The sequence below is a fragment of the Peromyscus californicus genome, unplaced genomic scaffold (assembly GCF_007827085.1).
Source record: "Peromyscus californicus insignis strain IS unplaced genomic scaffold, ASM782708v3 Scaffold_7__1_contigs__length_154581171, whole genome shotgun sequence".
Lineage (NCBI taxonomy): Eukaryota > Metazoa > Chordata > Mammalia > Rodentia > Cricetidae > Peromyscus > Peromyscus californicus.
The window spans coordinates 84,125,611-84,148,914 of record NW_026294595.1 but is presented as its reverse complement, the minus strand read 5'-3'; the positions used below and the strand labels follow the sequence as shown (position 1 = coordinate 84,148,914).

General features: G+C 37.7%; 2 protein-coding genes across 7 annotated transcripts in view; one reads left to right on the top strand and one right to left on the bottom strand.

Moving 5' to 3' along the window:
* Kif18a (kinesin family member 18A) overlaps positions 1 to 2,450 on the bottom strand; it is a 68,795-nt gene extending 66,345 nt beyond the window's left edge. The window contains exon 1 of the mRNA XM_052724573.1: positions 2,331 to 2,450. The gene's annotated coding sequence lies outside the window, so the exon portion shown is untranslated. The remainder of the gene's footprint in view (positions 1 to 2,330) is intronic.
* Positions 2,451 to 2,478: 28 nt separating this feature from the next.
* Positions 2,479 to 23,304, top strand: part of Mettl15 (methyltransferase like 15) — a 155,682-nt gene continuing 134,856 nt past the window's right edge. For 3 of the 6 annotated variants that reach the window (XR_008215105.1, XM_052724574.1, XM_052724578.1), the window contains exons 1-3: positions 2,479 to 2,588; positions 4,877 to 5,064; positions 9,317 to 9,603. Coding sequence is in view for 5 of the 6 variants with exons in the window: in XM_052724574.1 (XP_052580534.1) it covers positions 9,334 to 9,603 (270 nt within the window). In the remaining variant the exon portion in view is untranslated. Of the gene's footprint in view, positions 2,667 to 4,876; positions 5,065 to 9,316; positions 9,604 to 23,304 lie in introns of all 6 variants that reach the window. The other 3 variants (XM_052724575.1, XM_052724576.1, XM_052724577.1) reach the window with 3 other exon arrangements.

Sequence of the window (23,304 nt, the reverse complement as noted above, 5' to 3'; positions counted from 1 at the left end):
ATTAAAAAAAAAGTCTATAGAGCACCATAGGATACTCTGATCCATTCCAAAACGAGTGGGCATAAAAGAGAATAATGAAGAGGTGATAGCTGGTAATATTTAAACTCAGGATTAGACTAGATGGTATTTAAGAGCCTTTCCTGTTCCAAAATTGTACGATTATTCTGGATGTTAAGAGAAACAAGAGAAAAAAAATGCTGAGATGATTGATAGCAAATGGGATTGCTCTTTTATACCTCTACAATTCTCAAATATATCATCAATAATCAAATTCATAAACCTATACAAAATACATAGAAGCCAAAAGGTGATTTACTCATGGATAGGCCCTGACAAGTTTTCTCATAAAAATTAAATTATATACTTGCTTTGCACTCGGGAGGCAGAGGCAGGCGGATCTCTGTGAGTTCGAGGCCAGACTGGTCTCCAAAGCGAGTACCAGGAAAGGCGCAAAGCTACACAGAGAAACCCTGTCTCGAAAAACCAAAAAAAAAAAAAAAAAAAAAATTTAAAGACACTTAGCTTGTATTAAGGATTATACATTCAAGATATTTTATTATACATATATTATGTAATGACTGCGGCAAAAATTAACAATCTATTGTTATGCATCCCTCATGCTGTGCAATGCACAGTTAGATACTGTGAATTGTAACTTAGGTTGTGTATTTGGATTAGTATTTACATATTTCCTCACTCCTCACTAAGTAGTAAATACTGTTTTATTCTTCTGTTGTGCTTTCCTGGAAATCCCAGGGCTTAGCAGGAGAATTTCATTTACTAAAGCAGAAGTGAATTATGAAATGTAACTGTTGATTTTTTAAAATCTTTTTCTAATATCACACAGTAACTATTCCTAACAAATATGATATAAATACTTGGATTAGGTCATTATGGTGATAACTAGCAATAGTGATGATAACATGAACTACTCTCTGCCAACAATTATAGCAAACATTTCATATTCATGTCATTCAACCATCATAATAATGATGCAAGATTTGTTTACAACATAGGAACTTAATAGTTTTTCCAAATGTTTTTACTAATGAGACAGAAAGTGGACCCAGGTCCAAATCCAAATGTCATGACTAAGAAACAGAAAAGACTGCTTCCAAACAGGGATACAGTAGTAGAGTGACATAGAATTCTGTCAAGCTCAAGAAGAAAATTCTGATTCAACACTATTCAGAGCAGGGAACCCCCCTCATTTACAGTTCCTATCTAGCTTAAACCTTTCTGTACATTAACTTCAGCGTTAGAGCCACTGATATTCACTGACTTACAAACATCAGGGAAGAATGACAAGTTGCCAAGGAGGGAATGATCAGGGCTGATAGTGGGCTATTTTTTTTTCTACTACGTTTTATAGCATTAACAGCATAAAGCCACTTAACTGTGTCTTTATTGATTTGAGGTATAACTATAGTGGGACAAGATGCTCTTTAAAATGAAAAACCTTACATATCTGTACTGGTTTAATAATAAGAATACCTCTCACGGCAATTATTTTTGTCCACTTAAATAGTTCTTACAAGATACTGAATTTAATAGCAAGTACTGTTTATCATCTCCGTGGAATTCATATTCCCTAACCCCAAATTTAAAGAAAATTTCCCAAAACCCAAGGTGGGAACTGGGCGAGGTGGAATGACAACACCAAGAAAATTAGTTCTAGTCCACTAATCCCTTTTCATGTTATAATGAGCAAGAGCAAGCGTTGGCTTCTTTGTAAGGGCAAGGCCAAAGAGCTCCTACAGGAAGGGTTGCAAAAACAGCAGAATGTGGGGCTGCTTCTTGCTGTCTCCAGGCACTTTCATTTTTCTTTGTGATCGCCAGCCGTACAGGTGGGCAGTCAGGGCCCGTCTTGCCCGATAGTACAACTGGGCTTCAGACTGACCAGAGAGCCTCTCCGCACAAAAGCTCCTCGCTTGACAGTAAAAGGCAGAAGTCGCACACTCACGTGTCCATCTCAAGCAGGATACTCCGAATTTGGAATCCGGAAGGAACCAACACAATCCAAGAGGCTGGACTGTCAGAGCCCTTAGTCCGAGTCCCGGAAAGGGGCCAGCTACTCTTTAAAGGGGCCTGCTTCCTCTCTGTGCTCAAAGGCGAAGCCCGGGACCTCGGTGTTGGGAACTGGGGGTGGAGGCCGAACCCTCCGACAGCAGCTCAGGGTCCTTCCAGCCGCAGCACCAAGGGGACCCTAGTCCCGCACTTCCCGCCTAAAGCTACTTGGTCCGCAGACCTGGCCGCTGACGCCGGATCCTCCACTCCGGCGGCTGAGAATCCACCCGCGCGTCCCCAGACAAGGTGCCCACCTCACTCACCTAGAAGAAGCGTCCGCGGCCACTTGGCAGAGTCGGCTTCCAGGCGCTCCAAGTGCAGCCACAAATTCAAACCCAAGCCAGATTGCTCAGCTGCCCTTATCATTGGCTGCCGCTCTGGTGACGTCACCACGCCGGACGTTGCCCCGGCGTCTCGTAGTTTGGCGCCAGAGGCTGGGCCACACAGGCTGGAGGGGGAAGCTGCTTTGCTGGGCGTCGCCGTGGCAACGCGCGCGGTCGTTTCCGGGAGCCCTGGCTGAGGTGGGCGGAGCTAGGGCGGAGGTGCAAGTGGGAAGCAGTCACCTGGGACCCTTAGTGTGGTGGCAGACCTTGGGTGTGGTGCGTTCTGGCCTTGGGTAGGGTGTTTCTGGTAGGGGGAAAGGCGGGGTCTGTGGGCGTGTTTAAGGGCTTGGGTTATTTTGTTCTTTTTCCCTTTCTGATTACTCAGGCTTCCAAGGATTAGGTTTCATGCTATGGAAGGTATGGGGCCTCTACCTGAATTAATTTTAAGTTCGAGTCTTGTGGCTCCAGGTCCCAAGTCTCCTTGTCAGGGCTTCCTGGCCTGTTCTCGTTATTATGACTGACTGAAAATATTTGGTATTTGGCGGCTTTTTACGTGCTCCAAGGATGACAGGACATAATAAAATCCCTTAATGACATTGGCTTAGTACATTATTCAACCAGGTGATTATTGTTTCAGATTGTACTATTTCTGAATGTATACTTTAGAAAGAAAAATTCATAGGAACATGGGAAATATTTTTCCTAAGATAACTCATTTTTCATTTGGCAGAATATTTTATATTTGTATTGCTGGCTAGGCAAGGCTTCTATCAGTGAGTTGACATCCTCAGCCCTTCAGATAAATTTAGTATTCTGATCTTAATTTCATTGCTATTGTTTATGTGACTATCCATTTATTTAGCAATTATTACTTGCAGATTTTAGGAACACATTAATACATAATGAAGTCAACATCCCTGCCCTCCTGGAGTTTAGATTCCAGTTGATTGAATATTACTGTAAAATTATGGATGTTTCAGTGTAGTGCTCTATCTGTCCTTCCATCCATCCATCCATCCATCCATCCATCCATCCATCCATCCATTTTATATTTTGAGACAGGCTCTTGCTAGGTAGTGTTGGTTGGCCTGGAACTTGCTTTGTAGATAAAGAACTCACAGAGATCTGCCTGTCTCTGCCTCCTAAGTGCTGGGATTAAAGTCATGGGCCACCATACCCAGCTATGGAGGGTATTAGTGGAATTTTGTGTTGAAAGTTCACAGATTATGGACAGTTCCTGTTTCTATTGAAGAAAATCAGGAGCATTGCAAACTTTTCTTTTTCTTTTCTTTCTTTTTTTTTTTTTTTTTTTTTTGTTTTTTGAGACAAGGTTTCTCTGTGTAGCTTTGCATGTTTCCTGGAACTCACTCTGTAGGCTGGCCTCGAACTCACAGAGATCTGCCTGCCTCTGCCTCCTGAGTGCTGGAATTAAAGGCCTACACCACCACCACCCGACCGCATTGCAAACTTTATATCATGCATGTTCTATGAATTTTTCTGAGCCCTAGATAGAACAACAATAAAGTGACTGCTTATTTCTGGTTGAATTAAATGTACCAACTAATGACATAATTTGTGTTGTACTGGGTTTGGCAATAAAATTGAGAAGAGTTAATTTTACTTTAAATATCCCCTCACTATATAGTACTTGACCTTTGGTGTCCCAGGCATATTATTAACTCCTTACATACTACTTCACTTTATTCTCAAAACAGTCAATAAGATGTAGACATGTTGTTTTGATTTTATTTTGAGAAAACGGAAGTTTTAGAAAAATCTCTATAAGAAAGTATTTGTCTTGGAAAATGAATTCAAAATTCAGCCATTTGTTTTTTAAAAATACTTTCTATGTCAAGTGATTATAAAACGATATTTTAATCTAATTTGAAAATATGTTTATCTTGCCATCTTGCAAAATTATGTTGGTAAATGAATAAGATGCATAAATTTCATATATCTGTTTTTTTTTACATCCACACTATATAGGCTTCTACCTAATCCAAATACTATACATTTGATTTCAGCTCCGCATTGCACTTGCTTTGTAGTAGTTTTCCAATTATGAAATCTATACTCTTGAGGAATCATACATTTGATTAAAACACAGAGGTTTTGGCAATAGAATCAATGCCATTGTTGTGCAGTTGGCAACTCATGAGTTTGGCAGAAGTAATAACAGGACGAGAGAACCTCATGCTTTCTACCGAAATGAAAGAGGGAAAAACAAAACTTTCCAAACGTACAGGGCTAAGAAGGTTGAAATTTTCATCTTTGGTTAGAAATTGGACGTTGTATGGAGCCATTACAAAATTAATGTGCTTTTATAGTCGACCGAAGAGAAAAGTGAAAGTTAGATTTAAACTTGCGTCGAACATTAAACCATTTTGTTTTTAAACCATTAAAGTGTATTTAAACTTGGCAATGGTGAGATCTTATTTCCCTAGCAAGTCTTTTGGAAACCTTTGACCCACAACAACCTCTCACAGCAGGTGCTGGGAGCAGCGGAACGAAAGGCGGACAGACCTCAGTTGCTCCGACGGACTTGAGCCCATCAGTCCGTTCTTTCAAGTTTCCCCCACCCCCGACCTAGGTGCTTGCAAGTTCAGGTTCTTCTGCTTCTTAGCGTCGCGGCTGGCCCATCTTAGAGGCTGAGTGAGGACTCTACTTTCCTCAGGTGAGGGGAAGGTTGTGAGTGGCTAGTTCGGGGTTGGAGACGGTGCTCTTGGTGTAGTGGTTGTGGGGAGCGGATCCCCACCCTGCAAAGGAAGTAGAATCCCCTCCCCCAACTTCCCCGTGTCTACTTGTCAGCCTGACTTTGAAGATTCCCAGCGTTCCCAATGCTCCCTTTGAAGATTACCCTGGACGGACTGGAATCCTCTCTTTTCCACTTTTCTCTAAGGTCCCGCCAGCCTGCAGGTCCTGTTTCTAGCATTAGAATTACATTTGTAATATTTTCTCTTAGGGCAGATTAATCATAGTAACGGTTAGCAGTCCGAGTTTGTATTCCCACAATTAAAAGAGTAACCTGGCCAATTTTGTGGTCTCCACAGCTTAAGGGAACATTGCCCGTGTGGAAAAGTTAAAAGGTTTACCTACAGCACATTGCAGGCTGCTTTAGAGGCCAGGTTTACTGACTGGCAGTAAATTAAACAATCTTACGAGGTCGCAGAGGGATATGGTTTCTTTGGTGGAGACTGGGCTACAAAGACAGAATTCCCTTTACAGTTTGTACTCAATAATTTTTAGGGCACCATCCCAATAGTGTGATACTACAAATAATCTAAAGACTACGAATAATCCTTTATTTGCAACCCCTTCTCCATGTTCTCAAGATAGTTTAGCCATTTAGTTCATTAAAAAAAAAAATGCTTGAGCTGGGCGGTGGTGGTGCACGCCTTTAATCCCAGCACTTGGGAGGCAGAGGTAGGCAGATCTCTGAGTTCCAGGCCAACCTGGTGTACAGAGCGAGTTCTAGGGCTACAACGGGGAAATCCAGTCTCAAAAACAAACAAACAAAATTAGGCTTTACCTTGAACATAGTTGAATGAATGCATAAAATTTGAGTACAATAAAGGATAAAATGGCAATGCAAACAATTTTGCATCTATTTTTATTTACTTTACCCACACATTATTTTGAGGTGTTCCCCACCCTCCCACCCCCAGACAGGGTTTCTCTGTGTAGCTTTGGTGCCTTTCCTAGAACTCACTCTGTAGCCCTCGCTGGCCTCGAACTCACAGAGATCTGCCTGCCTCTGCCTCCCGAGTGCTGGGATTAAAGACCTACACCACCACCGCCGGGTTAATTTGAGTTTTTTGTTTTTTGTTGGCAGCAGTGCTTCCTTTAAAAAAAAAAAGTCATAATCTGGACGTGGGGCCAGGGATATGGCTCAGTGGTTAAGTGTGTGTACCCTGGAAGACCTTAGTTCAGTTCTCAGTCCTCACATCATTCTGCTCACCACAGCCTGTAACTAGCTTTGGGCCATACAATGCCTCTGGCCTCTAGTGGTGCCTGCATTCATGTGTACCCTCAAAGATAAAAATAAGTTATTAAAACTGTCAGGACATAGAGTATAGGTTTTTAATTATTCCAGATTTCATTCTTTTGCTTGATGCATTGAGTGCCTTTTATTGGTTATCTAACAACACTGTTACTTCCAAGTAGAGCAAAGCCAAGATAGTTTCTTTTAAAAATATAACTTGTGAGATACTACATATATGTAGTCCATGTAGTGTACCATTAAATTAAATGTATACATTAAAATAGTTCCACTGGGTTATGTTTATAACACGGAAGATGAAGATCTCAGGCTCTGAAGATAGACCATTGCGTTATAGTTACAGTTATGGCTCTGGCTCTGTGGCAAGCAGTTTCGTTTCTTCAATGTGTAACATAGGAATAATTACCCTTAACTCCAAGAATTATGATGAAGATTGCATGAGGTAGAACATGGATTTTGCTTAGAATTGTTGGTACTTAGTGCTGAGTAAAAATTAGCTATTATTTTGGAAAAAAATTAGACACATTAAATGAAAGGGTAGTTGTGCTTGTTTTTTTTTTAAGTTATCTGGAGAACTTAAAGAATAATTAACAATTTGGTTGATTTGTCGATGCTTAAGGTCTAGAAATTCACTTTAGAATTTTATTTCTAGTCTCTTTGCTACCTTTATCTTTTCACTATTTCTCACTGGCACATAATTCAGTGGATTATTTCTAAAGCAAATTTGATGTGTTATCTTTTAACATCTTATTGATGCTCTATCTGTATAATGTATGTACATACATTTGTATTCTATTTTGTTTTAGTTAGTACATTTGAATTATTTTACTTTCCATTGCGAAAGGAAAGGGAGACATTTATATGGGATTTGTTTCTTCAAGTAATTTGAAAAATGTGAATTAGTGGGTATAATCAGACCAGACTGATAAAAACATTTATATCGTGAAGTCGGGAATGTATCCCCTGGCCTGTGTGTTCTCCTTCTCCTCTCCACTGAAACACTTGTTAAGCACTTATTATTCATTTGATTTTGTGGATATGGAATCATAGGACTTATTCTTAAGTAACTCTTAATCCATGAGGAAGGAAGTGCCGACTGGGTATTTACTATGGAAATATTACAAACATTGTTTGAAACTAATTGGGTGAAACACCAGTGCTTTCACTTTTTTTCCCTGTTAATATGTTGATGTAAGTATCCTTTTCCCCTTCTGCATTAGAAGAATTTCAAATTGCAGAAGAAGATGAGAAAGTTTGAGAAACTCACTGGTTATGTTATCTATTTGATTGGTTTTAGGTCGCATGGCATATACATTCCAAAATGGGGATCAGGGATGTAGTCTAGAGGTAGAGAGTGAGCTTAATGTACACAGGCACTGGGTTTAGTATCTAGCACCAGCCAAGAAGCAACACACACACACACACACACACACGCACACGCACACGCACACGCACACACACCACACTCACTCAACCCAGACAAACCAACCCAAAATGGTAGCTATGAAATTCCCAAGTATACTAAGGTGTCATGGCATGTAGCTTTAATTGGAATATTTGGGAGGCCAAGGCAGATAGGAAGTTTGAGATTATCCTGGGTTCCATAGCAAGACCTATCTCAGTTAGAAAAAAGGAATGAAAATGTATCTCAGGGTTTCATTGTTTGTGTGGTGTGAGTAAGCTGGGTTTAATCTTCAGGACAGTAGGGAAAAAAGAAATGAGTGCTCAAACGTGCCCAGTTGAGTGTGAACTTGTAGCTTAATTCAGTGTGTGCTGTAGGGAGGCAGGTTGTGCTGCACATCTAGTCTGCGACTCTTGGCAGTCTGCAAGATTTTCACAAAGTGATCTCGTTTTCTTGTCTGGTGTCCTTGTTTACTCTTTTACACTCCCAGTCTTCTCAAAGCTAAGTTGAATATGTTAATTTGGTGCTGTGAGAACAATAAATAGAACATGAAATAAAGGATGAACCAAACCTAAAATAAAATATTTATATTCTCTTTCGTGCTCTAGCTTACTTTTTAGACAAGACTGAGTGAGCCCTGGGTGCTCTGGCCATAGAATAAGTTTAATTTTTTTCTTTTAAGATTTATTTATTTATTATGTATACAATGTTGTTTGTGTGTATCCCTGCAGGCCAGAAGAGGGAGCCAGATCTCATTACAGATGGTTGTGAGCCACCATGTGGGTGCTGGGAATTGAACTCAGGACCTCTGGAAGAACAGCCAGTGCTCTTAACCTCTGAGCCATCTCTCCAGTCCCCTCTCAAGTTTAATTTTTAAATAAATATTTTAAAGTTTTTGACTGTACTGTTTAGAGCTAATTAAATTAATAAATATATTACAGAAAATGAGTTACTAATTTTCATATTGATAAGGGTTAAAAATGGATGATTTTAGAGTTCATAAAGCCACCACAAAAATTGTATTTAATTAATTAATTAGTTAATTAAGTTGTTTTGCAGTTCTGGTTGTCCTCCTCAGAAATTCCTCCTGCTTGAGTTCTGGAATTGTAGATGTAGTCATCATGCCCAGTGAGAAATTATATTTAAATTATGTTTGTGCGTTCACTTAGGTTTCTTGTTTCATGTAAGGAAGTCAGTCACCTTTACTTGTTTAGATGATGAGGCTTAAATTTTTTATTTTTGTATTAAACATTTCATGTTAATGAGCTTTCTCCCAAGTATTGTATCTTTAAAAAAAAAATTAGAAACTGGGTAGAGAGATAACTCAGTAGTTAAGAGCACTGGCTGCTCTTCCGGAGGACCAGGGTTCAATTTCCAGCACCCACGTGGCAGCTCAAAACTGTCTATAACTCTTGATCCAAGCAATCTGACATCATCACACAAACATACAAGCATGGAAAACATCAATACACATAAAGAAGATTAGAAGCCCCAAATCATTATATTTTTAACTTTCTCTTCTAGATTTGTTGATCTACAGAATGCTTCGCTATTCATATTTTTGTAGAACGCACAAAGGACTGTTTTACTGCTGGGTGGAGTCTGGTGCATTTAATTTGGGTGTCTGTCCCCAAGCAATGCACACTACGGCAGCAGTCCATACTGAATGTGAATCCCTGGGAGAGACAGCTCTGTGTGGCACTAGGGAGGTACATAGATCTGCAGAGAAAGATCCGGAAGCCATGGCTAAATTACATATTCCAGTAATGGTGGATGAAGTTGTTCATTGCTTGACACCACAAAAAGGGCAGGTGAGTTGACTTTTTAAAATCATTTTAACTTTTTATTGAATTGCAATTCACTGTTTAAAAATATATAATTGAGTGTTCTTTAGTGTATTGATATGCTTGTGAAGTTACCACTATCATTTAGGTTGGAAGCTTTTTAGGACATGGATAAGCCTCATATATCCATTGGCGGTTGGTCTCTTACTTGCTTTTGTCCGGACCTTGAAAACCACTAAACTATTTTATGTCATTTTGGATTTGCCTAAAGTGTGATTTATGCTTACATTCTTTTACTTAGTGTGTTTTAAAGATTAACCCATGTTGTAGCATGTGCTTTTTTATTTTTATCCGTATGTATGTGTGCATGTATGTGATTTTAGGCATCAAATCCAGAGTGTCGCACACATTAGTCAGTGCTTTCTCACTGAGCTACAACCACAGCCCTACTTTGTTCCTTTTTACTGCAGGTTTCTCCATGGTATGGGAGAAATAATATGTTTTGTTTAGCCATTTGTCTTTGGATCTGTTTATGTTATTTACTGTGTTATGAACATTTGTGCACAAGATTTTGTGTGGCTGTATGATTTCAGTTCTCTTACGTATATACCAATAGACAGAACGCTTTAGTGATTGGCAGTTTAAAATCTGAGAAATTATTTACCTGAGTTGATTAGTATTATCAAATCACAGCTGTCAGAATGATACACACTTGCTGAGAGGTTGAGTATGAAAACTCAATTCCAGAACAGTTTCTTGAGAATTGTATAATCTTTTTAGGAGTGATTAGAGACAAAATCAGTATCTGAATCCCTGTTCCTAGTTTCTTCACTCTATATTTCCAGTACACATCTGTGTTATTCAGAAATCTCCAGAGATTCCAAACCAATTTTGTGTGTGTGTGTGTGTGTGTGTGTGTGTGTGTGTGTGTGTGTGTGTGTATGTGTAATAATGCCATCATTTTGCAGAGGATGTGTTCGAGACTCTTTGTATGCTTGGAAATGTGGTGTCAGACTATATATATATATATATATATATATATACACACACACACACACACACACATACATACATACATATATATATGTATGCATATATGTATATATATAAACTTTTCTGTCTATATATGTATATATAGTATGTGTGTATATCTGTATCTAATAATTCTTACTATAGATTTTTAGCAACTTCAGCAATCATGTTTTGTCTTTCCTTATGAAGTCATGATTTTTTATCCCTTCACTTAACTTTGGACTTTCCTTTGGCATATCTGAATTGCCAGTATCACAATACTCAAATTTAGAAGCCATTATTTAGTACATCAAAGTTTTCTTAATTATAAGCAGCATAGATAATGAAGGTAGATGATAAACAATCAACAGGTAGCATATATAATGTGGATATACTGGACAGAAAGATAAGTCATGTCTTAGATGGGATGAGAAGAGTAGGCTGGCATGAGATTTTCATCATTCTACTTAATGGCTGGCGAGTTTAAAACTTAATAATCCTGACATCTGGAAAAAGTTTTCTGTGTAACTGAAATTATAGAAAGTGAAATGGCAGATCAGTGAAGACTGATGTGTGTATGTCTTTGTGGATGTATGTGCTTGTGGAGTAGGGGAGGGAAGGGCTTAGGAGGGAGAGGGAGAGTGCTAAGGGGAGAGGGACAGAGACAAGGAGGGAGGGTGGAAGAGAGACAGATATTCAAAAATTGACATGTACAAATTATAGAGTACTTTATCTACAGGCGTGGTTGATCGGCTGGAGACCTAGGGAAGAAACTGCTTGAGTACAATAGACCTGCATTTTTTCAGATTTAGTAGAATCACTGCCTATTAAGTTTTTTTTTTTTTTTTTCTGTCCGTATTACGGAAGGTAATTTGCTTTGCTTAGAGCCTGTCAATTCAAATATTACTATTTTTCTAAAACCACCTTCATAGAAATTTCTAGACTAATGTTTAATGACATTTTGTACATTTTGACCTGATTATATTCATGAAATTAACCGTTATCCCTATCTTACTAACAGTTTTGTAGGCAGGATTAACTGAAATTTTGTATGAAATATATTAAAAATATATAGGGAGATTACATAAATCTTACACATATAATATTCAAAAAGAAAAAAGTATAACCTGATAATTTTGTATGTTGATTAAAGATAAAAATTCCTATCATAGTAAAACCATTTCAATTGTCAGCTTATAATATTGATAATGTCTTTTATGTATTGACTTCAGAAATATCTCTTATCTTCATTACTGAATCTGTCTATCTATCTATCTGTCTATCTATCTATCTATCTATCTATCTATCTATCTATCTATCTATCTATCTCTATCAAATTAGTCCTTTCATTTTAAAAGCACTCGTAAGGCTGGGCCTACTGGCTTATTCCTTTAATCCCAGCATTTGGGAGGTAGAACTAGGTAGATCTCTGTGAGTTTGTGGCTAGCCAGGTCTACACAGTGAGACCCTGTTTCAGTAATAACAGTAATCAAATGGGAAGAAAATCACATATTGCCTCTTCCAGTGTATGGGAGACATGTTGATTTGTGGTTAAGAGCAAAGATCCTAGAATTATGTCTCGCTTGGACAAAACATGCGCAAACAGAATCCTTGCATTATTTATTTTTCTAGAGATTTCTTTAAGTGGGATCAAGTAAACTAGACAAATTGGATGTTGCTCACCTACCAGTGACAGGGATTATATTTGTTTTATCATGAAAGTATTTTTTTTTACCTCACCCCAGGCAATATATAACAATTAACAAAATTTATCTGGCCTTTTCAAAAGAGTTCATGTGTGTAAGGTCTTTGATGAATGCTGTCAGGTAGTAGGAACTCTACATAGATGTAAATGTAGATTTAAATATATTCACAAAGGGTGAAACTTAGTGTTGCAGAAAACTTCATCAGCCCATATAGACTGATAATGGAAAGATAACAAAACCCATGTTAAAGTGCAACTTATGCATCATCTTACTAAAGAGCTGGGAAGTAATTCTAAATATACATAAAATATTAAAATATATATGTTGTGTTTTATGCACACATACATACAAGCAAAAGTATAAGGTATAAGATGAATCTTAAAAGGTCTTATTAATAAAAAACCCGGAGCCAGGTATTGGGGTGAACGCTGAAAGACCAGAGAAGCAGAACAAGCCACAGCTAACCTCACCTCACCAACTTCTCAGCCAATCCTGTTTCCTTAAACTGGAAGCCTCTGAGTCCTCATCTGAATGGAATCTCAACTGAACTGCTGCTAAAAGCCTAAAAGCTTAAAGGCCTCCAGTTCCTGATCCTCACGCCTTACATACCTTTCTGCTTCTTGCCATTACTTCTTGAGATTAAAGGTGTGTGTCACTATGCCTGGCTGTTTTCAGTGTGGCCTTGAACTCACAGAGATCTGGATGGATCTCCGCCTCCCAAGTGATAGGATTAAAGGTATGTGTGCCACCATTTTCTGGCCTCTATGTCTATCTAGTGGCTGTTCTGTTCTCTGATCCCAGATAAGTTTATTAGGGTGCACAATATATTGGGGACACAATATCACCACAATAACGTGGGGACTGTGTGTGAGTGGCTTCTAGTTGATTTCTGGACCTCAACAATGAAAGCACATTTTGTCAATTTGCTGATCTCTCCTGTGAGTACTAACATTTTTTTTTTGTACTTACCCATATAGTAGAAAAAGAAACAAAAAGAAACCCTACTGCCTCCCCTAGTAAATCTTTACCATATTTGCTTTTTTCTGAAACCAAGTGGAACAAACGTAGGTGATTTACAACTTGACCCACACTATTGTTTCATTCTGTTCAGGTTCTTGGGAAAAATCTAATCCCAGTTTATTTTGACATTTTCATTATTCTGATTTCAGTTTGATACTCCAGGAACCTTTAATGGAAAGCTTAATTTTACGAATGTTATTTCTGAATATTTTCAAGTGAGGCATACATAGAGATAATGTTATTTTTACCTTTTCAGCTGTCTGGCAGGCAGCTTTATTCACTATTCCCTTAATCCTCAAGTAATAAAGAACTGGTGACAGTCCTTGGACACGAAAGGTCTTCATTTCATCCAGAATCCATTATTTGCTCCTCTCCTTCCGGTGCCTTTCCCCAAATCATTTTACTTTGTGAACTATGAGTCATACATTCACTTGTACCTTGCACCCACTTAATTATTTTTTCCACATCTCCTTCAATGGTGAATTAGAGATGAAACTTTTGATCATAACAGGAACTTACAAAAACACCTTGTTTTAAAGTCTAGTGTAACAAGCCTTTCTCTGTCCCTCCAATCAGCTCCCAAATGGAGACTTATTAATTATGAAAGCTTGGCCTATAACTTAGACTTGTTTCTATCTAGCTGTTATAACTTAAATTAACCCATTTATATTAATCTACGTTCTATCAGTTAGCATTACCTCTCTTCCATCTTGCACCTCCTGTTTCCTTTCCATGTCTCCTGGTGTCTCCTTTGTACCTTGGTTCCTCCTCCTCTTCTTTTCTCTTCCTGGAAATCCCACCTGCCTATACCTCCTGCCTAGCTATTGGCTGTTCAGCTTTTTATTACACCAATCACAGCAAATCCATCTTCACATGGTGTACAAATATCCCACAACAGTCCAGAGAATCTTACAGTTACTTCTTTTTATTTAATGTTTAAAAGGTTATAACCTAAAGAAGCTATTGAGTTTAGAAATTTGTTCAGATTTGTGACTATTTTTGCAAAATATAATGAATATATTTAATAGTGTGAATTTTAAGAAAAAGAACTGCTTGTCTTCTACTGCTTAAGTGGTATCTACTGCTTAAGTTTTGTCTATTCATTTATTTGATTCTGGAAATTAATCCCAGGGCCTGATACTTTCTAGGTGAACACCACTACTTTTTGTAAGGATCTACTAGTTACCTAAAAATATTTTTCCTGTGTCAGAAATGTATTATTCTAGGCTACATCGATCAATTTTTTATTATCTGAAATCTGTAAATAGTATTATCTTACCTACTTGATGATAGGATAGCAAATTAGAGGTTATTAGGAACTTAGAAGTCCTTGCTTACTCTAGTAGTCTTAATTTGGTTTGGCATCTTATGGCTTCTGTCAGAGCTTTTTTTTTTTTTTTTTTTTTGTTTTTTCGAGACAGGGTTTCTCTGTGTAGATTTGCGCCTTTTCTGGGACTCACTTGGTAGCCCAGGCTGGCCTCGAACTCACAGAGATCCGCCTGGCTCTGCCTCCCGAGTGCTGGGATTAAAGGCATGCGCCACCACCGCCCGGCCAGAGCTTTTATTTAATTTTTAAAATATTGAATTAACAATGATACTTAGAAACATTGTTCAACTGCTTACTATAATGTCATTTTTTAGGGTCTGTATATGTTGATCTAAAGATAATTTATGATGGTTTTCCATTTCATAAATAATGAAGAATTGGTTTTATATGATAATTGGAGACAAATTGGTTTTTCTTTAAAATTTCTACATTTTTTCTAATGAGTAAAATTATTATATTTATTCATTTAATATATCTACTAACAGTAATTTATATTAATATTTATAATGTTTATTAGAAGTTTATTTTGATTATCAGAAATGAAAACCTGATGCAGAATAATTTTTGGTAATCTTCAGATTTTATTTATTTATATCTATTATATAACTATCTACCTACCTGTATATAAATGTATATATATGTTTAAAGTTAAGTGAGCTACTGGGCTATGGCCATGGTGCTAGTGGTTTTTTTTATAATTTAATTTATTTTTTGAAAATTTCATACATGTATACAATGAATCTTGAGCATACCTAGCATTTACTTCCCCTCTTCAATTCTCTCCAGGACCTTGCTATCATCTTTGTCCACCTTTTTGACCTCCTTTTATAAATGCTTATTTATTTGCTCACTAAGTCCATTTAGTGCTGCTAATATGTGTATGAGCATGGGGCCATTCAGTGGGATATGTGACTCTCCCTTTCTCAACAGCTTTCTACTGCCAACAGCTCCTCAGCTAGGAATGGGGCCTTGGGAGCCCCTCTGCATTCCATGTTAGAATTTTGAACTGGCTTGATGTTTAGTAGATAACCATTGCTGCTGGGAGTTCATGTATACAGTAGCCATGTCCTTTTCCAGGTAGCATTTCACATCTTTCCTCTCATCCACCAGCTTTTATGGTCTTCCAGCTCATTCTTCTTTAAAGTACCTAAGTCTTGAGTAGGGGATGTTGCTGCAGATGTTCCATATAGGTGGAACACACTGCATAGTAATGCATCTTTGAATTAACTAATACTCACTGCAATAAGAAGCTTCTTTAACAATGCGGGAACAGCACAGATCTTTGGATATAAATACAGTGTATTTAGGAGACAGTTAGATGACATGACACTTTACAAAAACAATGTCCATAGATTTCCCTCTTTGAGTATGACTTTCCTAGCCATGGATTTTGGACATTTTTATAGTACCAGACATGACTAATCCTCTCTAGAGCAGGTTTCAAGACCAATTTATAGAGTGTTTGATTAACCCCACCAACTGTGTTACTACTGTTTTACCAGTGGGCACATCTATAAACATCATTGGTCTATGTATGAAAAGTTGGTGTTGATCATACATCCCCAGGATAAAGAATTTTAGTATAAGGGAAAATGTATTAGTCAGGGTCCTCTTGAGTAACAGAATTTACAGAAGGAATCTCTGTATTTAGAAAGGGGGGTTATCAGAATGACTTACAGGCTGTAAACCAGTTAATCCAGCAACAGCTAACTATGAACAGGAAGTCCAAGAATCTAGTAGTTGCTCAGTCCACTAGACTGGATGTCTCAGCTGGTCTTCAGTATATGCTGGAATCCTGAAGAAGTAGGCTCTAATGCCAGTGAAGGAATGGACTTGCTAGCAAGGTGAGGACAAGCAGGCTAAGAACAAAAGCCTTCTTCTTCCACGTCCTTAGATAGGCTTCCAGAAAGGAGGTGTGGTCCAGATTAAAGATCTGTCTTCTTGCCTCAAGATCCAGATTAGAAGTGGATCTTCCTACTTCAAATTAAGAGACAAAAAAAAAAAAAAAAAAAAAAAATCCCTTTCTGTGGAATGTTCTTCTGTATGCTGTCAATGTGTGTTGCTCTGATTGGTTGATAAATAAAATACTCTTTGGTCAGTAGCCAGGCAGGAAGTATAGGTGGGATGAGTAGACAGGGAGAATTCTGGGAAGAGGAAGGGCTGAGTGAGGAGTCGCTAGACAGACACAGAGGAAGCAAGATGACAAGGCAGAACTGAGAAAAGGTACCAAGCCACGTGGCTAAACATAGATAAGAATTATAGTTTAATTTAAGTATGAGCTAGTCAGTAATAAGCCTGAGCTAATGGCCAAACATTTATAATTAATATAAGCTTCTGAGTGATTATTTTATAAGTGGGCCATGAGACTGTGGGGGCTTGGCAGGACCCGAGGAACATCCGACTACAATCCCTCAGTGGAGTGCCCTTTATATTTGGATTTTAGTTAATCCAGATGTAGTCAGGTTGACAACTATGAATATCTGTCACAGAAAAGGAATAATTAAAAAAAAACCCTTAAAATTATAGCTTATTTAGAATTTACACAATCAGTTATGAGGTTTTACAATATTTTTTTTTCTTTACCAGTTAATGTAAACAAAAGTATTTGATATCCTTAAATATCAATGAGTGATGAAACTGTTTACATTGGATTTAGCAATTACTTTTTAGATACAACACCAAAGGCATGGGCAATGACAAAAATAATTGGTCATTTGGACTTAATTAAAATTATAATCTCTCCTCCATGAAAGACACTGCCAGGAAATGTAATGACATGCGACATACTGGGAGAAAGCATTTGCAAACGATACCTATGCTAAAAGTCTGTTCTCCAAAACATACAACACATCCTCAAAACTTAGCAAGAGAATAGCCTAAGATCTCAATGTACATCTCATCAGAGAAAACAGATGATAAATAAGCCTGTGAACAGGTAGTCCCACACCATATGTCATTGAGGGAAAGCTGAATAAAACAGTAGTGAGATACCACTGCATCCCCAAAATTATACGGAACAGAATATCCATCAATAAGATATTCAGTGTACTGTGCTACATCTAGATAATGTAATATTTTTTCAGTGCTAAAAGTAATTATGAAGTGATGAAGAAAAGAAACTCAAGTTCATGTTACTCCATATAGGAACCAATCAGATAACATTAGGTAATCCCAATGTAACCTGTGTTTGTTGTGTGATAGATATATAACAATGTAAATTCATCAGTTGTAATGAATGTACCAATCTGTGCAGCTGCTATATATTGTGGGTGGTTATACATTATGAAGATAGAGAATGTGTCCTTTCCTCTTAATTTTGCTATGAATACAAAATTGCTTGAAAAATGTGTTTAAAATTCAGTGGTCCAAACAGAACAAACGATAATAGTGAGAAAACTGATATCCTTCTATTCTAAAAGTCATATATATGTACATAAGTTGATTATTTAAGGACCATTCTGTTTCAGTAGAGATTTCCCAAGAAAATAGAAGTCTGTTTTCTATGGGAAGCCCATAGAAAAGAAGAAAGAAACAAGTGAGGTTGTTCTGTCCTCAGACCTTCATGAGTCATCCTGGAGACTGGTTACTGTCTATTTAGGTCAGCACTAGACCCTGATCAATAGTCTAATCATAGCTCATGCGTGAGGCGAGCTGCAGTGGTCCTTTCCTCCCCGTTCTTCTGATTTCCATATTGTGTTTGTGAAGAGTGGTAGGAAGTGTACCTTGACCTTTTGAGTTTTCATAACATTTTACTTTACTTTCTTCTACTGCCTTCTCATAACAAAACTACCAGGCTTTGAGTAGCATACTTAAAATGTTTTTTTATAATGAACAAAGTTGCAGAGCCTACAGTGACTCATCATGTAATGTTCTCTGGACCCTCTTTGTCTTTTTTCTTTTGTGATTGAGTGTTAGTACCTTTCTCCTTTAGGTAAAACAAATGCCATGCATTTTAAGATTTTTGTTTTGCTTGCCGAATGCTGTTTTAGAAAGTATTTACATGCAGTTTTGTAGCTACTTACTTTGTCTCTCATTCATAAAACTGTTTGTTTGGCTTAGTTAGTCTTCAATGTTTGGAAAGTCATTGTAGTACATTATACAAATTTAAGCATTTATTTTTCTTTGTTTTTTTAAATTGTATATATCTATTAAATTTCCAGGCAAAGTAATTCTTATACATTTTTTTAATTCACAGTATAAACTGTAGTTACTGAATATATTCATAAAGATGGAGTATTTTTCACTTGAGGCCAAAATATGCTGTTAAGACTATTATTAATAATAGTATAGTATCATATAAGATGTTACTATTGCAGAGCACATTCACATATTATTGTCTGTGCTTTTCATTAGCACTGATTGCAGAAGCATTTTGTAAAAATTATTATATGAATTATAGAAATGGGAGCTACGTTTCCTGTGCTTCTGTTGGTTTAGTATAGTAGTAAATGATATCAGTTGGATGTCAGTACTTCTGTTTGCCTACACAGTGTGCTTTTTTTCCCCCGACTATGAGTATTAGTCCTCAAATTCTAATGGTCAGCTTATAATATTTTCAGGGCCTGTGTCATGTTCCTTAATCACTTACGACAGCCAATTTGACCCAATATCTCTTGAGAAGTGCTTACCAACCTATTGAGCTTGTGGGAAAATGGCTGAGCAGTTGTTTGAAGCATGGTGTGTTTTTGCTTTCAGAGCCCTCACAGAGAATTCTAGGCCTTCTTCACTGGTCAGCTCCCTGGGTTTTTCAGGTCTGAACTCTAGACTGATCTCTCCTAAGGAGACCTTTTATTTGTAATGACAAATTAGGATGAGAAATTGTTTAAGGAAAGTTATATAAAAATTAATGCAGTACTGTAACAGGTTTAGAAATGAAGATAAAAAGTGTGATGGGGGCAGGGCATTTTAAAGGGATGATTCGAAGGAACAACATTAATACTTTGAGGGGAAAGCTACTTTATGAATTTCTGTTACCCTCTTTTCTTTGATTTTATTTTATTCTTTTTGTGTGTGTGCCCATCTATCATAGTTCTGTGGTCAATTTTACTGTTAGCTTGTTGAAGAAATAATGAAGCAATTAAAACTTGGTCTTCTATCTCACCCAGTTTTAAATAAATAATATGCATATTTTAATATTTTGAATTATTCATATGAAACCAACATTTTATCTTTTAGGAGAAAAGTGTGTGTATTTTATTTCCCTAAATTAAAGTGATCAGGAGAAACTTACTGAACAACTTGTAGAACACATACTTTTACAAGGTCTGAGGCCTATCCAAACACCGAGGTAAATAAATTAAATGAAATACTTGACTGCTTTTATGAGCTAAAATGAATCAACTTCTCCTTTGGGCCTTTATTATACCTATTTACACAGAGTGCTGTATAACCCAGGCTGTCCTTGAACTTATTATGTAGCTGAGATAACTTTGAACTTCTGATCTTCCTGCTTCCATCTCTGAAGTGCTGGAACCACAGATGTGTGCTACCATGCCAGGTTTATGTGGTACTGGTGACTGAACTTAGGGTATGGCCTCATGTATGCTACTCAAATGCTTACCAATTTATTCTGATCCCTGGCCCACTCCCTAGGGAATTTATAACTTAAATGTAGACTGTGAACTTAATGTAAATATAAGAAATGTTTTAGGTTTTTATTTTAGTAACAACATGTAGTAGTAGCTTTTGCTAAAATTGAAACTTCTCCTGAGGAACTTTCACTTAAAGGCATGGTTTGGAGGCACATGCTATGAATGCAAGGGCAGGCACGTTCCCCATTCAGATGTTGACAGTGTTTGGAGTTGGTGCTTCTGGAGGTAATTAGGATGAGATGGAATCAATGATAGCATTAGTGTCTTTATGAGAAAAGAAAGAGACCCAAGCTAGTATGCTTGCTGTGTGTCACTATGGTTTTGTTAATCCCTCAGGTAAGATAAAATTTATTTATATTGTCCTTACTAATTAGTGTTTCTACAATATTTATGATAAACCTTTTCCTTGCTATTGTTACCATTTCATCCCAAATGCTGAAACAACTGCTTTCTGGTCTAATGGTTTTTTATGTTTTATCTAAAACTGTATCTGTAAAATGACCTTAATTTATTTGAAAGATTTACAGTTATTATTACTAAACCTGGCAGATTTATCTACATAAACACATACTAATGAAATTGTTCAGATAGTTCAGTTTGCCACCTTCTTACATAGAAAGTAGCTCATCTCTGGTTTACTATTTGGATTTTGGTGTATTTCGTTTTATGAATTTTCCCTTTATTGCCTTGGGCTAATGTTCATTCTATTAGCTCATCACCTTTCAGAGCCTGTCTTGTATTTTGTCTGATTTAAGTGACTAGGAGGACTCACTGGAGTTATGAATGGGATTTCTTAATTACATTTTTTCTTACCCACTAGGTGAATTATATTTCCTACTTAGTAGGGAAGAAGGAAGGACCTCCTTGCATGCAAGCTTCTGGTGAATGCTATGTGAGACCTTTCTTATGTTACAGTTTTAAACAAGGAATAAGCCTTGCTTTCATATTTATATATTAATGGTATTGCAAAGCTTAGATTAAAAGTAGATTGAGTAGAAATATAATTAACCCATTTTCTCTATTGATGAATATGTGCTACTTTTAGTAACTACTTTGATATGTTATGATAGTATTCACATGTTGGAAAGTTAGATGCAGATTTGGTGGTGTAAAGGTGGTGGAGACTTTAAGATTTGCTAACCTAGTAGAGGTCCTTGAGCTACTGAGGCCCAGCCCCCAAAAGACTTAAGGTAGTTCTTTGTGGGAACTTGAGAGGAAAGTCTGGCTCATCTCTCTATGATTAAATGAATAAGAAGAGAATAATTGTTACCTAAAGATTTTATATTTGAAGTATAGACTCTTTTTCTTTGTAGAATACTGCTACAAAAAGACTGTGCACATAGTTTAAGTGTCTAAATCTAGAGTTGATGGAGAAGTTGCCAGGGTGGACATCAGCTTGTTGAACTCATGTACATTCTCAATATATAATGACATGCCAGTCAGTACTCAGGAGGCTAGGGATGGAATATTGCTTGAGGCCAGGAATTTGACACCAACCTGGGTAACACCGTGAGACCTAGACCTAGTCTCAAAAACTAGATAAATAGATAAGCAGATCGATAGAAAGAAGAGGAGGAATACAGACTATGCCACTTCGAAAGCCTTAATTTACATAATATGTGAGGTGTATTTAAATGTCTACTTGGCCTTGCCGTTCAGTAGATGAGAATTGTCCCTGTCTTGGTTTCTTTTCCCAGTGCTTTGAAAAGCAACAAGGGGATAAAAGGTCTGTTTGGCTCACAGTTCCAGATTATAGCCCATCATTGCAGGGAGTCAAGGTGGTGGGAACTTGAAGGAGCTGTCACCTCATACCCACGGACAAGAGCAGAGAGTTCCCAGTTCCCAGTTCCCTTCTCACTGAGTCTAGCATCTCCTTCATATGGAATGATGCTATGTATAGTGGTGGGTCTTCCCGCCAGAATTCACAGTGTCAAGATGATCTTGACTCTGGCCAGGGAAACAGGTAGGCTAACTATAGATCTTCACCTCTCCTTCAGCTCCTCCAAAACCAGTCCCCCAGTCTTATCCCAGCTCAGTAGCAGACTACTTGCAGCAGCCTCCCTTCCCACCCTATACTTCCTTCCCTGGTAGATCACACAGATCTTTCTCTCTAAACTTCCTTCACCCCATTCATTGATTTATCCCAGCTCCCAACTCCAACAGGCATTCCCCAGGTACCAGCAGGATACTCTGGCTGGCAAAGCAGGTGGTCTAAATGCAGATATTCACCTCTACCTCCATTTCTCCAAGTTCAGTCCCTCAGTCTTATCCCCAGCTCCGTAGCAGACCACCTGCTGTAGCCTTTCCTCACTGTCTGTTCCATTCCCAGGGAACTGACTAAGCATATCCTGGTGGAACACCCTGCTTTCCTCTGTTTTGTAGACCCCCTCAAGCCCTTTCATTACTAACCTATCCCCATCTCTAAGTCTCTGCTTCAATACTTAGAAACATTTTACCCAGACCCCCAGTGCCTAAGCCTATCAGTATCCCAGAAGAATTTCCTACCAAGCAACACACAGTCACCAAAGTCTCCTAAGAACCAAGGGAACGGAAACCTAGGAAAAAACACCCACCCAACAAAGCCAAGACCAGATATCAACACCTAGAATTACAATCTTCTAAAACCCAGTTGCTTAGATACTAGCATAAAACACAGTGAATAACAGCCAGGACAATATATCTCCATGAGAGCCTAGTAACCCTACCACAGCAGGCCCTGAGCAACATAGCTGAAATGCAAGAAAAAGACCTTTAAATAACCTTTATCAATATAATAGTGGTCCTTAAAGAGGAAATGTACAAATCCCTTGAAGAAATCTATGAAAACACAAACAAACAGTGGAAGGATGAATAAAACAGTTCAAGACCTAAAAGTGGAAATAAAATCAATAAAGAAAACCCAAACTGAAAGAAATGGAAATTAGGAGCTTGAACAGGAACCTCAGAGGCAAGCTTCACTAACAGAGTACACGATATGGAAGAGACAATCTCAAGCATTGAAGGCAAGATAGAAGAAATGGAAATGAAAGAAAATTCAGTAAAAGAAAATGTTAAATCCCAAAATGTTCTGACA